Raw genomic sequence first — 14524 nt, 5'->3', positions numbered from 1 at the left:
TGTAGCTCTGCCTCTTGGCGCGTCAATCCCCGCTGATTGCCGCCTCTCCCCGCCCCTCTCAATCTGCCTTTACAGGGAGGGGTGGGGAGAGGCGGAGATCAGTGGGCAGATTGACACGCATGGAGGCGGAGCTGCAGCTCAAAGCTCTGCCTCCTCAGGCAGCAAAATCCATGACCAAGAAAGTCGTGGTTTTTGTAGAGGGTATTTGGGGGGTATAAACCCCTCGTTTTGCCGCGGGGATGAGGCGGTTTAGCATTACCTATAGTGCTTTACATAAATACTAGTTAAAAATAGAAATTTAACTCACTTCAGCGTTTCTTTAAAGAGGACCTCCAAACAAAAAATCAAAATCCGTCAGCGCTGCAGTAACGAAAAGTTATATTTACCTCCCGAGTCTTGTCCCACGAAGCCGCCCTGAGGACCCCGCATCACCCCACCTTCGCCGCTTGGCCCCACCTCCCCTCTCTCCGAGAAAAAACGCCTGAAAATTTAATGCCATAAATAGCTTGGCGGTTTTATTGAGGGAGGCGGGGCCAAGCGACGGAAGTGTAGTGATGCGAGGTCTTCGGGACGGCTTCGTGGGATAAGACTCCGGAGGTGAATAACTTTTCATTGCAGCAGCGCCGACAGATTTTTATTTTTTGTATGGTATCCCTTTAAAATATCCCTGTGGATTGTGTAAAAAGAATTCATGCTCTCACTTTTTTTTAATGATCCATCCCCTCCTGTTTTGACTTCATTTTAAACTGATGATTTGTGACAAGTTTCCATGCAGAAGATGCAGTATAAATATACAGGATGTATAAAGCATTGGTTTGTAGAGCAGAGCTGGCTGCAGGCTGCTGTGTGTGTCCTGTGAGGAGTGCTGATTGTGCTCTCAGCATTGTCTGACTGACAATAGTGCTGCCTCAGGACAGGCGGCGGCCAGGAGAAGCAGGAGGGCTGGGCAGCTGCAGTGTGCGGCGCTGTGGCTTAGTTGGTTAAAGCGCCTGTCTAGTAAACAGGAGATCCTGAGTTCGAATCTCAGCAGTGCCTGCAGTAGTTTTTGTAATGGATTGTATAAGTAAGCAAGCAGCAAGGTGCTGTGAGGGATCAATCCCTGCCTGATAATTACTATTTACCACCAGAGAGAGCCCGTGACATAATTATTTCATCTCACATGCAAATTGTATGAAGCCTGGTAGTGAGTGGGCCAATCATATGAGCTTCATGCTCATTTTAGCTGGCTGAATTCCAAGCTACATGCAAGCCAGAATACTGGCATCTCAGTAACCATCTCTGGCTTTTGCCCCACTTCTTAGCAGAGATCCAATCTGACACACCTCTCTCTGCTGCAGTACAAAGCCACTTCAGCCTGCAGTCTCCCTGTACTCCTGCCAGAGGTCCCCCCCCCTCCCCCTGCACTTCTGTCTGCCGCCCACTCCCTCTCCCTGCACTTCAGCCTGCAGTACTCCCTGTACTCCTGCCTGAGGTCCCCCCCTCCCCTTGCACTTCTGTCTGCCGCCCACTCCCTCTCCCTGCACTTCAGCCTGCAGTCTCCCTGTACTCCTGCCTGAGGTCCCCCCCTCCCCCTGCACTTCTGTCTGCCGCCCACCCCCTCTCCCTGCACTTCAGCCTGCAGTCTCCCTGTACTCCTGCCTGAGGTCCCCCCTCCTCCATGCACCTCTGTCTGCAGCCTGCCCCCTTCCCCTGCACTTCAGCCTGCAGTACTCCCTGTACTCCTGCCTGAGGTCCCCCCCTCCCCTTGCACTTCTGTCTGCCGCCCACTCCCTCTCCCTGCACTTCAGCCTGCAGTCTCCCTGTACTCCTGCCTGAGGTCCCCCCCTCCCCTTGCACTTCTGTCTGCCGCCCACTCCCTCTCCCTGCACTTCAGCCTGCAGTCTCCCTGTACTCCTGCCTGAGGTCCCCCCCTCCCCCTGCACTTCTGTCTGCCGCCCACTCCCTCTCCCTGCACTTCAGCCTGCAGTCTCCCTGTACTCCTGCCTGAGGTCCCCCCCTCCCCCTGCACTTCTGTCTGCCGCCCACTCCCTCTCCCTGCACTTCAGCCTGCAGTCTCCCTGTACTCCTGCCTGAGGTCCCCCCCTCCCCCTGCACTTCTGTCTGCCGCCCACTCCCTCTCCCTGCACTTCAGCCTGCAGTCTCCCTGTACTCCTGCCTGAGGTCCCCCCCTCCCCCTGCACTTCTGTCTGCCGCTCACTCCCTCTCCCTGCACTTCAGCCTGCAGTCTCCCTGTACTCCTGCCTGAGGTCCCCCCCTCCCCTTGCACTTCTGTCTGCCGCCCACTCCCTTCCCCTGCACTTCAGCCTGCAGTACTCCCTGTACTCCTGCCTGAGGTCCCCCCCTCCCCTTGCACTTCTGTCTGCCACCCACTCCCTCTCCCTGCACTTCAGCCTGCAGTCTCCCTGTACTCCTGCCTGAGGTCCCCCCCTCCCCCTGCACTTCTGTCTGCCGCCCACTCCCTCTCCCTGCACTTCAGCCTGCAGTCTCCCTGTACTCCTGCCTGAGGTCCCCCCCTCCCCCTGCACTTCTGTCTGCCGCCCACTCCCTCTCCCTGCACTTCAGCCTGCAGTCTCCCTGTACTCCTGCCTGAGGTCCCCCCCTCCCCCTGCACTTCTGTCTGCCGCCCACCCCCTCTCCCTGCACTTCAGCCTGCAGTCTCCCTGTACTCCTGCCTGAGGTCCCCCCCTCCCCTTGCACTTCTGTCTGCCGCCCACTCCCTCTCCCTGCACTTCAGCCTGCAGTCTCCCTGTACTCCTGCCTGAGGTCCCCCCCTCCCCCTGCACTTCTGTCTGCCGCTCACTCCCTCTCCCTGCACTTCAGCCTGCAGTCTCCCTGTACTCCTGCCTGAGGTCCCCCCCTCCCCCTGCACTTCTGTCTGCCGCTCACTCCCTCTCCCTGCACTTCAGCCTGCAGTCTCCCTGTACTCCTGCCTGAGGTCCCCCCTCCTCCATGCACCTCTGTCTGCAGCCTGCCCCCTTCCCCTGCACTTCAGCCTGCAGTACTCCCTGTACTCCTGCCTGAGGTCCCCCCCTCCCCTTGCACTTCTGTCTGCCGCCCACTCCCTCTCCCTGCACTTCAGCCTGCAGTCTCCCTGTACTCCTGCCTGAGGTCCCCCCCTCCCCCTGCACTTCTGTCTGCCGCTCACTCCCTCTCCCTGCACTTCAGCCTGCAGTCTCCCTGTACTCCTGCCTGAGGTCCCCCCCCCTCCCCCTGCACTTCTGTCTGCCGCCCACTCCCTCTCCCTGCACTTCAGCCTGCAGTACTCCCTGTACTCCTGCCTGAGGTCCCCCCCTCCCCCTGCACTTCTGTCTGCCGCCCACCCCCTCTCCCTGCACTTCAGCCTGCAGTACTCCCTGTACTCCTGCCTGAGGTCCCCCCCTCCCCCTGCACTTCTGTCTGCCGCCCACTCCCTCTCCCTGCACTTCAGCCTGCAGTCTCCCTGTACTCCTGCCTGAGGTCCCCCCCTCCCCCTGCACTTCTGTCTGCCGCCCACCCCCTCTCCCTGCACTTCAGCCTGCAGTCTCCCTGTACTCCTGCCTGAGGTCCCCCCCTCCCCTTGCACTTCTGTCTGCCGCCCACTCCCTCTCCCTGCACTTCAGCCTGCAGTCTCCCTGTACTCCTGCCTGAGGTCCCCCCCTCCCCCTGCACTTCTGTCTGCCGCCCACTCCCTCTCCCTGCACTTCAGCCTGCAGTCTCCCTGTACTCCTGCCTGAGGTCCCCCCCTCCCCCTGCACTTCTGTCTGCCGCTCACTCCCTCTCCCTGCACTTCAGCCTGCAGTCTCCCTGTACTCCTGCCTGAGGTCCCCCCCTCCCCTTGCACTTCTGTCTGCCGCCCAGTCCCTCTCCCTGCACTTCAGCCTGCAGTCTCCCTGTACTCCTGCCTGAGGTCCCCCCCTCCCCCTGCACTTCTGTCTGCCGCCCACTCCCTCTCCCTGCACTTCAGCCTGCAGTCTCCCTGTACTCCTGCCTGAGGTCCCCCCCTCCCCCTGCACTTCTGTCTGCCGCCCACTCCCTCTCCCTGCACTTCAGCCTGCAGTTTCCCTGTACTCCTGCCTGAGGTCCCCCCCTCCCCCTGCACTTCTGTCTGCCGCTCACTCCCTCTCCCTGCACTTCAGCCTGCAGTCTCCCTGTACTCCTGCCTGAGGTCCCCCCCTCCCCTTGCACTTCTGTCTGCCGCCCACTCCCTCTCCCTGCACTTCAGCCTGCAGTCTCCCTGTACTCCTGCCTGAGGTCCCCCCCTCCCCCTGCACTTCTGTCTGCCGCCCACTCCCTCTCCCTGCACTTCAGCCTGCAGTCTCCCTGTACTCCTGCCTGAGGTCCCCCCCTCCCCCTGCACTTCTGTCTGCCGCCCACTCCCTCTCCCTGCACTTCAGCCTGCAGTTTCCCTGTACTCCTGCCTGAGGTCCCTCCCTCCCCCTGCACTTCTGTCTGCCGCTCACTCCCTCTCCCTGCACTTCAGCCTGCAGTCTCCCTGTACTCCTGCCTGAGGTCCCCCCCCCTCCCCCATGAACTTCTGTCTGCAGTCCCCCCTCCCCCTCTGCACTGCCACCTGCAGTCTCCCCTCCACCCTGCACTCCTGCCTGCAGTCCTGAACCCCCCATACTTCCGCCTTCATCCTCCCCTCCACCCTGCAGTTTCTCCCAACCGCCTCTCCACCCCCCCCCCCCCCCCCCCCGATACTACTGCCTGCAGTCTCCCCTCCACCCTGCACTCCTGCCTGCAGCGCTTCCCAACTGCCCCACCCGGTACTTCCACCTGCAGTCCCCCCTTCCACCTCCCCTGCATCTCTAAAAATAAGCATGTAAAAAAAACTTTAGGAACTTGGTATTTAAAGAGGAACTGCAGTGAAAATTACCTCGTGAATATAATTGCTTATTGTTTACAATATTCATTTATAGATTATTAAGTCAGTGTTTGCCCATTGTAAAAGCTTTCCTCTCCCTGATTTACATTCTGATATTTATCACTTGGTGACATTTTTACTGCTGGCAGGTGATTTGTACGGAATGTTCATTACTGAGAGTTCTATACGCAGAGGGAGAAATTGCTTGCTTGGCAATTGGAAAAAGCCGCTATTTCTCCCAAAATGCAAAGTGGTTCACAGACAGCAAACTGTCAGCACCATGGTCATGACATCACACTGTGGGAGGGGTTTCACCACAATATCAGCCCCACAGTCCTCCCCGATGATCTGTTTGAGAAAAGGTAAAGATTTCTCCTGGGAAAGGGAGTATCAGCTACTGAAAGGGATGAAGTTCAGTCCTGGGTTATAGTTCCAGTTTAAAGTGTTTGAAAGGTGTCAGTGAACGAGGATATCCGTATGGTTTCAGGACAATAGCAGCTATCTGGAGCATTAGCTGGGCGTGTCCTGTGACGGGTGATAGAGCAAACAGGATGTGTGCACCGCCCATCACCCGTTATCACCTCTCTCCCTCCCTGTGTTTGCTTCACAGATCTACGTGGAATACGTGGTGAAGAACTCCCTCTGTCCTCTCAATGAACCCATTCAAAGCGAGCTGTTCAAAAGCAAACTGGACATGTTTATCCGCAGCCTGCCGTATTTCTCCGCCCGCGCTGGTTAAGAGTCGCCGCCGGTCGCCATCTTGTTCCTCCTGCTCTGATGGATCGCCTCTGCACGTTAGTCCTGTTCTTTCATGTGAAGCTTTATTTAAAGGGGCAGTCCACCCAGAACCATCAGCTCAGCTTTGGCCACTGCTGGAGAGCTTAAACCACGTAATAATTTCTTGTGCCCGTTGGGGGATACAGCGGTGAGATCTCTGCGCTTTAGTTCCGGGTCTCCATATCTGGCGAGCCATTAGGAGGGGGCCCAACCCTAACTCACACTATCTATTTCATATTGAGGAGAATGTGACTGGGGGATTAACAACACTGAAAACTCGAAGATGGGCGGGACACCAATTACGCCAACGTAGATGTGAAAGGAGTTGGAAATTAATGATAGAGAGATTTCGCTACTGGAGTCCACAAGACATCTACGAGTGACGCAGCCCTTCCTTGTCCATGTGCTACTGAAATATTTTCATTACATTGAACCCTAACCAACAGAGTTCCACTGTCAACCATGAAACTGCTCCTTTTAACAGAGCTGTTAAACATTGCAAGCCTGGTCTTCAACACGCCCCTTGAATGCTTGTGGAGCTGAGTAGAGTATGGTGATGTCACCCTATGTCCCCTCCCTCACACTTGCTGGATGGGAGTTTTTGCATGGAAGCAATTCTTTTTGTTGTTTTTGTTTTCAAAGTGATTCAGGTAGTGAAAAGGTTTTTTTTGTTTTTTTTTAATGTCTCAGTAATTGGGCCTGTTTCTCAAAGCAGCAGTACAATTACCATGCGCAGGCAACGCGCATCATTTCTACCATTACTAACGACTGGGAGCAAAGGTGTGTTACCGTATTAACTTTAAACGCATGTGCTGCACGTTACCATAGCAACGCGTGCCTAACCCCAGTAATGCGCGTTGCCTTCCTGCCATTAGTACTGGTAAAATTGCCGTGCACAACAACTCTCAAGAATAGATTAGCTACTTTTCACCCCACTCCCGCAATAATTGTTATAGAAGTGCTTTCCGTATATTTGTCGTATGTAAAAAAAAAAAAAAAAAAAAAAAAAAAAAAAAAAAAGTGGAGATCTATTAAAGTGAACTCGAGTGAGGGATATGGAGGCTGCCATATTTATTTCCTTTTCAGCAATACCAGTGTCCTGACTATCCTGCTGATCCTCTAATACTTTTAGCCATAGACCCTGAACAAGCATGCAGCAGATCAGGTGTTTCTGACATTATTGTCAGATCTGACAAGATTAGCTGCATGCTTGTTTCTGGTTTGATTCAGACACTACTGCAGCCAAAGAGACCAGCAGCATAGCCAGGCAACTGGTATGGTTTAGAAGGAAATAAATATGGCAGCCTATATATCGCTCTCACCTCGGGTTAACCTTAAGCTCCACGCACACAATAGATGAAACTCGGCTGAGGTGAATGATAATGAACGCCTCTGCCGAGAATGCACCGTGTGTACGGCGGCCACTGACCTATTCCGGGCACTTTACCAATGATCCAACCTGGCGCATCGATATGGCCGAGGCCAATGTTCTCCCCACTCGCCCCGGCCACACACATAGCAGCAAAACATGTCACTAGCCTATAGGCTAGAGACGGGTCTGTAAGCCTTGGCTTTGCAAGACATTCCTCATGTCTACGGGATTTCACAGTAAGGTCAGATTATGCCGTTTACTTGTAAAGATGAAGACCGGCTGTATCCCGGGGTTACTGCACTGTACATATATAGACTTGTTATTTCACGGCATTACTTTGAGCCATTATTAGATCTGCAGCATTTCACCAGCTGAGTGACTTCTGATGATAGCCATACACATCTTCCTGGACGCCTGCGGTGTGACCCGACCTTTACTGGAAATTGGGTGCGAGATGGCAGAGCTGTTTATATGGATTCTGCTGTGTTGGAATAAAAATATACTTATATAATGACATGGTTGATTTGTGTTATTTTCAGCTCTTCTCTCAGGGTGACACAGACAGAAGGGAGCTGTGAGTCTGCCCCTCCTCCTGCAGGGTGACACAGACAGAAGGGAGCTGTGAGCCTGCCCCTCCTCCTGCAGGGTGACACAGACGGAAGGAAACTGTGAGTCTGCCCCTTTTCCTGCAGGGTGACACAGACAGTAGGGAGCTGGGAGTCTGCCTCTCCTCCTGCAGGGTGACACAGACAGAGGGGAGCTGTGAGTCTGTCCCTCTCCTGCAGGGTGACACAGACAGAAGGGACCTGGGAGTCTGCCCCTCCTCCTGCAGGGTGACACAGACAGAAGGGAGCTGTGAGCCTGCCCCTCCTCCTGCAGGGTGACACAGACAGAAGGAAACTGTGAGTCTGCCCCTTTTCCTGCAGGGTGACACAGACAGAAGGGAGCTGGGAGTCTGCCTCTCCTCCTGCAGGGTGACACAGACAGAAGGAAGCTGTGAGTCTGCCCCTCCTCCTGCAGGGTGACACAGACAGAAGGGAGCTGTGAGTCTGCCCCTACCCCTGCAGGGTGACACAGACAGAAGGGAGCTGTGAGTCTGTCCCTCCTCCTGCAGGGGTACACAGACAGAAGGGAGCTGTGAGCCTGCCCCTCCTCCTGCAGGGTGACACAGACAGAAGGGAGCTGTGAGCCTGCCCCTCCTCCTGCAGGGTGACACAGACGGAAGGAAACTGTGAGTCTGCCCCTTTTCCTGCAGGGTGACACAGACAGAAGGGAGCTGGGAGTCTGCCTCTCCTCCTGCAGGGTGACACAGACAGAGGGGAGCTGTGAGTCTGTCCCTCTCCTGCAGGGTGACACAGACAGAAGGGAGCTGGGAGTCTGCCCCTCCTCCTGCAGGGTGACACAGACAGAAGGGAGCTGTGAGCCTGCCCCTCCTCCTGCAGGGTGACACAGACAGAAGGAAACTGTGAGTCTGCCCCTTTTCCTGCAGGGTGACACAGACAGAAGGGAGCTGTGAGTCTGTCCCTCCTCCTGCAGGGGGACACAGACAGAAGGGAGCTGTGAGTCTGCCCCTCCTCCTGCAGGGTGACACAGACAGAAGGGAGCTGTGAGCCTGCCCCTCCTCCTGCAGGGTGACACAGACAGAAGGGAGCTGTGAGTCTGCTCCTCCTCCTGCAGGGTGACACAGACAGAAGGGAGCTGTGAGTCTGCTCCTCCTCCTGCAGGGTGACACAGACAGAAGGGAGCTGTTAGTCTGCCCCTCCTCCTGCAGGGTGACACAGACAGAAGGGAGCTGTGAGCCTGCCCCTCCTCCTGCAGGGTGACACAGACAGAAGGAAGCTGTGAGTCTGCTCCTCCTCCTGCAGGGTGACACAGACAGAAGGGAGCTGTTAGTCTGCCCCTCCTCCTGCAGGGTGACACAGACAGAAGGGAGCTGTGAGCCTGCTCCTCCTCCTGCAGGGTGACACAATCAGAAGGGAGCTGTGAGTCTGCCCCTCCTCCTGCAGGGGATCTACACACCTGTCCCTCCTGCAGGGGATCTACACACCTGTCCCTCCTCCTGCAGGGTGATACAGGAGGAGGTTGTGAGCCTGCCTCTCTCTTCAATGTACAGTTTCTTTGACCAACAGCTCCCCACTTCCATGTGTTGCACCCTTTTAGCAGTCTCCTCTTCCATCTGCAGCAACCTTTCTTCATGCCTAGCAAACCCCTGGGACAGAAGCCATGCAAAGCCTGAGCCTTTATGTCATTTGCAGAATCACAGTCCTGCATACCATAGGGAGTGTTTGCAGAGTTTTTCAGAGGGAAACAATCGCAGAGTCTACCCGGTTTTCCTTTCCCTCAGTTATACCGTCATCTGAGAATTGTCCTTATAAGGTTTAATGAAAGTTAGGAGAATGGGGAGGACAAAGACGTAGTACAGGAAAGCTGCTTATGCTGTATACAGTATTCTTTTTATGGTTTGGCTTCTTATTGTAATATAACTTGGCAGCCACAAGAGGGAGTCCTGTCTCTCATGGTATTGCTAGTGGAATGTAAGTGAATGAAATCCAGGGACAGACTGCAGAGAAATACACTGAACAGCCTAAATAGGAAATGCATGGGAAGGATGTATTATTATTATTTATTGGATTTATATAGTTCCAACATAACAGCAAACAATGATAATAGGCATGACAGACAACACAGTACAGGAAATAAGCAATACGATCCACAATGCCAGATCATACACTGGAGGAGTCGTCCCAATAATATACGTTCACATTAATCTGTGGGCAGAGTGCACAATTAATATGTATGTGTATATGTATGATACGCATGGAAGGAGGGCTCTCCCAAAGGCTTACAATCTAGAGGAGGGGGCGGTGACACGATAGGTGGGGGGGGGGGAAGTGCATCGAGAGGTGCTCGGCAGAGATAGAGGAGTGGTGAGGGGGGCTAGGCCTCCTTGAAGAGGTGATTTTTTTTTTTATATATATAATTTTTATTGGATTTTCACAATAAGGATAAGCAAACGGAATGTTGATTGTATAACAAATATGCAGTACAAAAGAGAGCTTGTTTGAAGGTGTTGAAGGAGGAGGAAAGCCTGATGGGCAGTGGGAGAGAGTTCCAAAGGATGGGGGCAGCTCTAGTGAAGTCCTGTAGTTGTGCATCGGAGTGCGAGATGCGTGGGGTGGTTAGGAGGAGGTGGTTTGAGGAGCGAAGTGGGTGGCCAGGTGTGTATCTGCTGACCAGGTCAGAGATGTAGGTCGGGCAGGGCTTGTGTATAGATTTGTAGGCCAGACGTAGGATATTGAAGCGGATTTGAAGCTAGTGAAGGGATTTGCATAGGGGAGTCATGGAGACAGAGGGGTAGAAGGACCACAGGATGCAGTGGTGAAGGCTATACAAAGAGATCCAGATGGGGGGGGGGGGGGAGGGGTTATATGACAAACATAATAGAGAAAAGAAGAGAGACTGAAAGCTAATAATGGCATAGTATGCTTTGTGATGCGATGTTTAAAGTCACAATGCAACGCAAAAAATTGGAGGTAATGCACATCAACGCTACGTTACCGTCACACATACAGTAGATGCAGTAAAGCATACAGGCAATGAAAAGTATGCTTCCCTGTACCAGGTAACGTGTATGTTTAGAGGTAATGCACTACAAGCAGTGTGTTACCATAACGCTACACAATGCAACGCTTAGGCCTGTTTTCCATGGACTGCTGATAGGCAGTGAAATGCCCCTCAAACTCTCACAACTGCTCACTGCTGCCTGGTAACTGTTCACTGCAGCCTGGTAACTGCTCACTACTGCCTTGTAACTGCTTGCTGAGCACACAGCTCAACAGTCCGTGGAAAAGAGGCCTAACATTGCACTGTGCACCTCCCATAGGATTAGCATTGCAGTGCGGTAACCTGCGTTATAAGACTATAACGCAGCTCCGCAACATCGCACTGTGAACCTAGCCTTAGTGTTTGCGTGTTGGGGTAACATCGCTGGCCGGCCTGTACAGACTCATGTCAGCTATGTAGGGCAGAGGGATGACAAAGCAGCATGTGCGTGACGTCACACAGCGGATAGAAAGGAGGGGTGTAGAAAATCTGATCGCCCATCGTGGGGTCGGTGGCCGCTGTACACACACCTGACTATCGGCCTTAGGCGTGTGTACAGGATTTTTTGGTACAATTAAACATGTACAGGATTTTTTGGTACAATTAAACATGTTACAAAAGACCATTTGGGAGACTGCCTGCATAGTGTCAGTCAGATTGAAAGAAGATACACTTTCCCTTGAAACAGTTATAATGACCGGAAATACAGCAGTTATGTCAGTTTTTTTCTACTTGTAAACACGACAGATCCGTGGTACTCTTTCTTGTAGCCGGCTTGGCCTGTCTGGCGGGCTGCCACACGAGCAGCCAAGTATATGATGTAGTGTCTCTCGGTGCGCTAATACAATCTGCAGTCCTCGCTGCGCTATCGAAGAAACCATTAACTGAACTGATGCTGGAATCAAGTTACTTGGAGGAGAAGATGTTATTTAACCTGGCGGAGGATGCTGAACACATTACTTGTCCAAATTATCTCCGGCAGCAGGAGAAAGCTCAGGTGTCTGAGGCGGGAGAAGATAGGAGCTGTCCGTCACAGGCCCTTTATAGGGGAACTCCAACTAAACACATAGATACAATATACAATACCATTACATTCGCCCGTAGGACTCGTAGCGCATGTTTCACATCAATACATAGCTGAAGGGTGGACTAGCGGAATAGTCAAGTGTTCATTAATGCCAGACTAAACAGGGGGCTTTTCAGTGTGGATTTATATGCCTCCAAGGATGGAGGGCCATTCCAACATTAAAACATATATTAAGTAGATGAATACTATAATGTATTGGGCTGTCCACATTTTCATTTCATTGAATTGTATATAGTAAAGAGAAAGCTGTTCCAGGCATTTTCCATCTTTACAGCCTCTGACTGAAGCCAGTCCTGAAATAACTTCCTCCCTTACACTGCACTGTCATACCTAGCTTGGGTTGTAGACATGTGAGTACAGCATAGAACAGATTTCAGCAGATTCACACTGAACTGCCCTCAGCCAGTCAGTGAGGAGCAGGAATGTGGGAGGGGAGATAACACACTTCCCTCTCATTAGCAATGTGCCCGATAGAACCAGGCTGACCGAGATAAGATTTGTTACAGCAGAAGCATTTAGGATTAGATTGGAATGCAGGGTCAGGTTGCAGGCTGCATAATAAACATAGCAGTGGGTAAATATAATTTCATTTTAAGCTGACACTCCCGCTTTAAACAATATTACACAGCGACATCACAGCATTAAACGAGTACACAAAACAGTGATGCAACAATAAACAATGATGCCCAGATTGCAGTGTTGCGATAAATATAGCAGATGAGTCACTGAGTCCCTTTGGCGGCGAAGAAGAGCCCATGGGGAAGAAGGCCCCGCCAAATATGGTTAGAATCTAAGGATTGTGGCTGCATAAGTGGAGGAAAGGCTGTTGCATGTGAGATTGAACATAAGTGTTTAGAAGACAGCTGCACTCAGTATGGATTTCAAAATAAGTTTTCATAACACAGGAAAAACAACTTGGCAGCGGTGGGATTTGAACCCACGCCTCCGAAGAGACTGGAGCCTTAATCCAGCGCCTTAGACCGCTCGGCCACACTACCTTCTTGATATGTGTTCATGTGACACCAAGAACTGTGCATGCTCAGTACGGAGCTGCTCATCTTCAGAAGTACTCAAAGACCCTGCCCGAAGAGGGCCAATGACATAGCTGGGGCGCAAATCTTGAACGAGGGACAGCTGTGGAACAGCAGGACAGAGTGAAGGCTGGGAAAGCTCTATGGGATCCAGAAACTTCCTTCTCAGTAGGTAAGTATCTAACCTGAAGCAAATTTCCTCACTTCCAGATTACTTTAAATGCCTCCAGGGATGGAGATTGGGCGTGGCAAGGAGTTCCAAAGGGTAGAGGCAGCATGACAGAAGACTCTGGCTCCAAAGGTTTTCAGGTGGACTTTTCATGACCAAGTAACTAGATCCTGTTGATCTGAGGTTGTGGGAGATGTGATGCAGTTGCAACAAGTCCTTCATGTATCCAGGGCCCAAATGGGGGAGACATTTGAATGTTAGTATGCCAATCTGAAGAGGATTCTCCATATTATGGATAGCCAATAGTGATGATTGTAATATGTTAATTACGATTACACAACATTTCTTGAAAATTACTACAGTATAGGTACCAAACATAGGTGACACAACCGGGTACTTAGGTAATGGGGTTAAAACTTAAAGAAAACCTGAACTGAAAATTAAAAGTCAAAATAAGCGTACACAAGTCATACTTGCCTTCCATGTAGTCTACTCCTCAATCCCTTTCTCCTCTCCCACGTCCTGTTTGTCCACTGTGATCAAGGGAATTTTCCGTCCTCCATTTTGAAAATGGCCATTACCCATAACCGCTTTCTTGGCAGCACACAGTTAAACTGTAACATCGCCCACTTGAGCCATAGGGAAACATGGACATTACCTGGTACATAAGTTTTTCTCTCAGCTATAACTGACAGCAACTGATATTTTACTGACAGCAACTGATATATTTCAGATCTGACAAAATGTTGTCAGAACTTGAAGGGATTATTGTCAGAAGAAAATGGTGAGCTTCTGAAAGGAACTGATGGCAAGGTAACTATGTAATGTTCATTTGAAGTTACCTCATGTGTTTATTTTAAATATTTTTACTCAGTACAGGTTCTCTTTAACCACAGGGGGGCAAAAAAAACAATTTTTTTGTGAAACTTTAAAGTGTACCAGAGATCACAGTAATACAAAAATCGATACTTACCCGGAGTTTCCTCCCGCCCCATAAACACGTGAGTCTTCCCACGGTCTGCCGTTCATCCGCGATCAGCCCCGGTAATTTGCTTAGTCACATCAGTCTGGGTCTTCTGCGCATGCACAGACCTTCCGCACATGCGCAGTAGACACGAACTGACATCACTGAACAAGTTACCGGGGCTGATCGCGGCTGAACGGCAGACCGCGGGAGGACGGCGAGGGACCTACACGTGTTTATGGGGCGGGAGGAAACTCCGGGTAAGTATCGATTTTTGTATTACTGTGATCTCTAGAACACTAAGCTTTTTTTAAACTTATATTTTTACTTTCAATTAATGTTTGCTGCTACAGCATCAATCACTCCAATGTAAATGGGTGCGCGATCGGTGACGATAGGGGCGTGCGCGTGAATGCGCACAAGCGTGCAGAGGCAGCTTACAGCGCAGGACAAGACTCTCACACCCTACAATCTTTGGGAGCACAAATTTCGATTTGAGAATCATGCCGAAGAATCTCAATTGGTGCAAGCAGGGACGGGCCGAGGCAGAGGCGAGAGAGGCTCTAGCCTCAGGGCGCAGTGTAGGAGGGTGCGCACAACTCACTCAGCTATCAGAAAATAATGTAGTGAATAAAATAGCTTATTTTTTACTATGTTGATTTAAACTTATTTAGTCCT

The 14524-nt window shown here is 51.7% G+C and overlaps 1 protein-coding gene and 2 non-coding genes across 5 annotated transcripts in view; 2 read left to right on the top strand and 1 right to left on the bottom strand.

Annotated features, from left to right (window-relative positions):
* Positions 1 to 7506, top strand: part of TRAPPC1 (trafficking protein particle complex subunit 1) — a 28987-nt gene extending 21481 nt beyond the window's left edge. For all 3 annotated transcript variants that reach the window (XM_068274019.1, XM_068274017.1, XM_068274018.1), the window contains exon 5: positions 5454 to 7506. In XM_068274019.1, coding sequence (XP_068130120.1) covers positions 5454 to 5582 — 129 coding nt within the window. In that variant the 3' untranslated portion in view covers positions 5583 to 7506. The remainder of the gene's footprint in view (positions 1 to 5453) is intronic.
* On the top strand, positions 962 to 1035 carry TRNAT-AGU (transfer RNA threonine (anticodon AGU)). The gene has a single exon. It is a non-coding gene; the product is annotated as a tRNA-Thr (tRNA).
* A 5092-nt stretch (positions 7507 to 12598) lies between the features above and the next one.
* TRNAL-AAG (transfer RNA leucine (anticodon AAG)) lies at positions 12599 to 12680 on the bottom strand. The gene has a single exon. It is a non-coding gene; the product is annotated as a tRNA-Leu (tRNA).
* Between the last annotated feature and the right edge of the window lie 1844 nt (positions 12681 to 14524).

Source organism: Hyperolius riggenbachi, chromosome 3 (assembly GCF_040937935.1).
Source record: "Hyperolius riggenbachi isolate aHypRig1 chromosome 3, aHypRig1.pri, whole genome shotgun sequence".
In the NCBI taxonomy this organism is placed as follows: domain Eukaryota; kingdom Metazoa; phylum Chordata; class Amphibia; order Anura; family Hyperoliidae; genus Hyperolius; species Hyperolius riggenbachi.
This window is presented reverse-complemented; position numbering and strand designations above follow the sequence as displayed.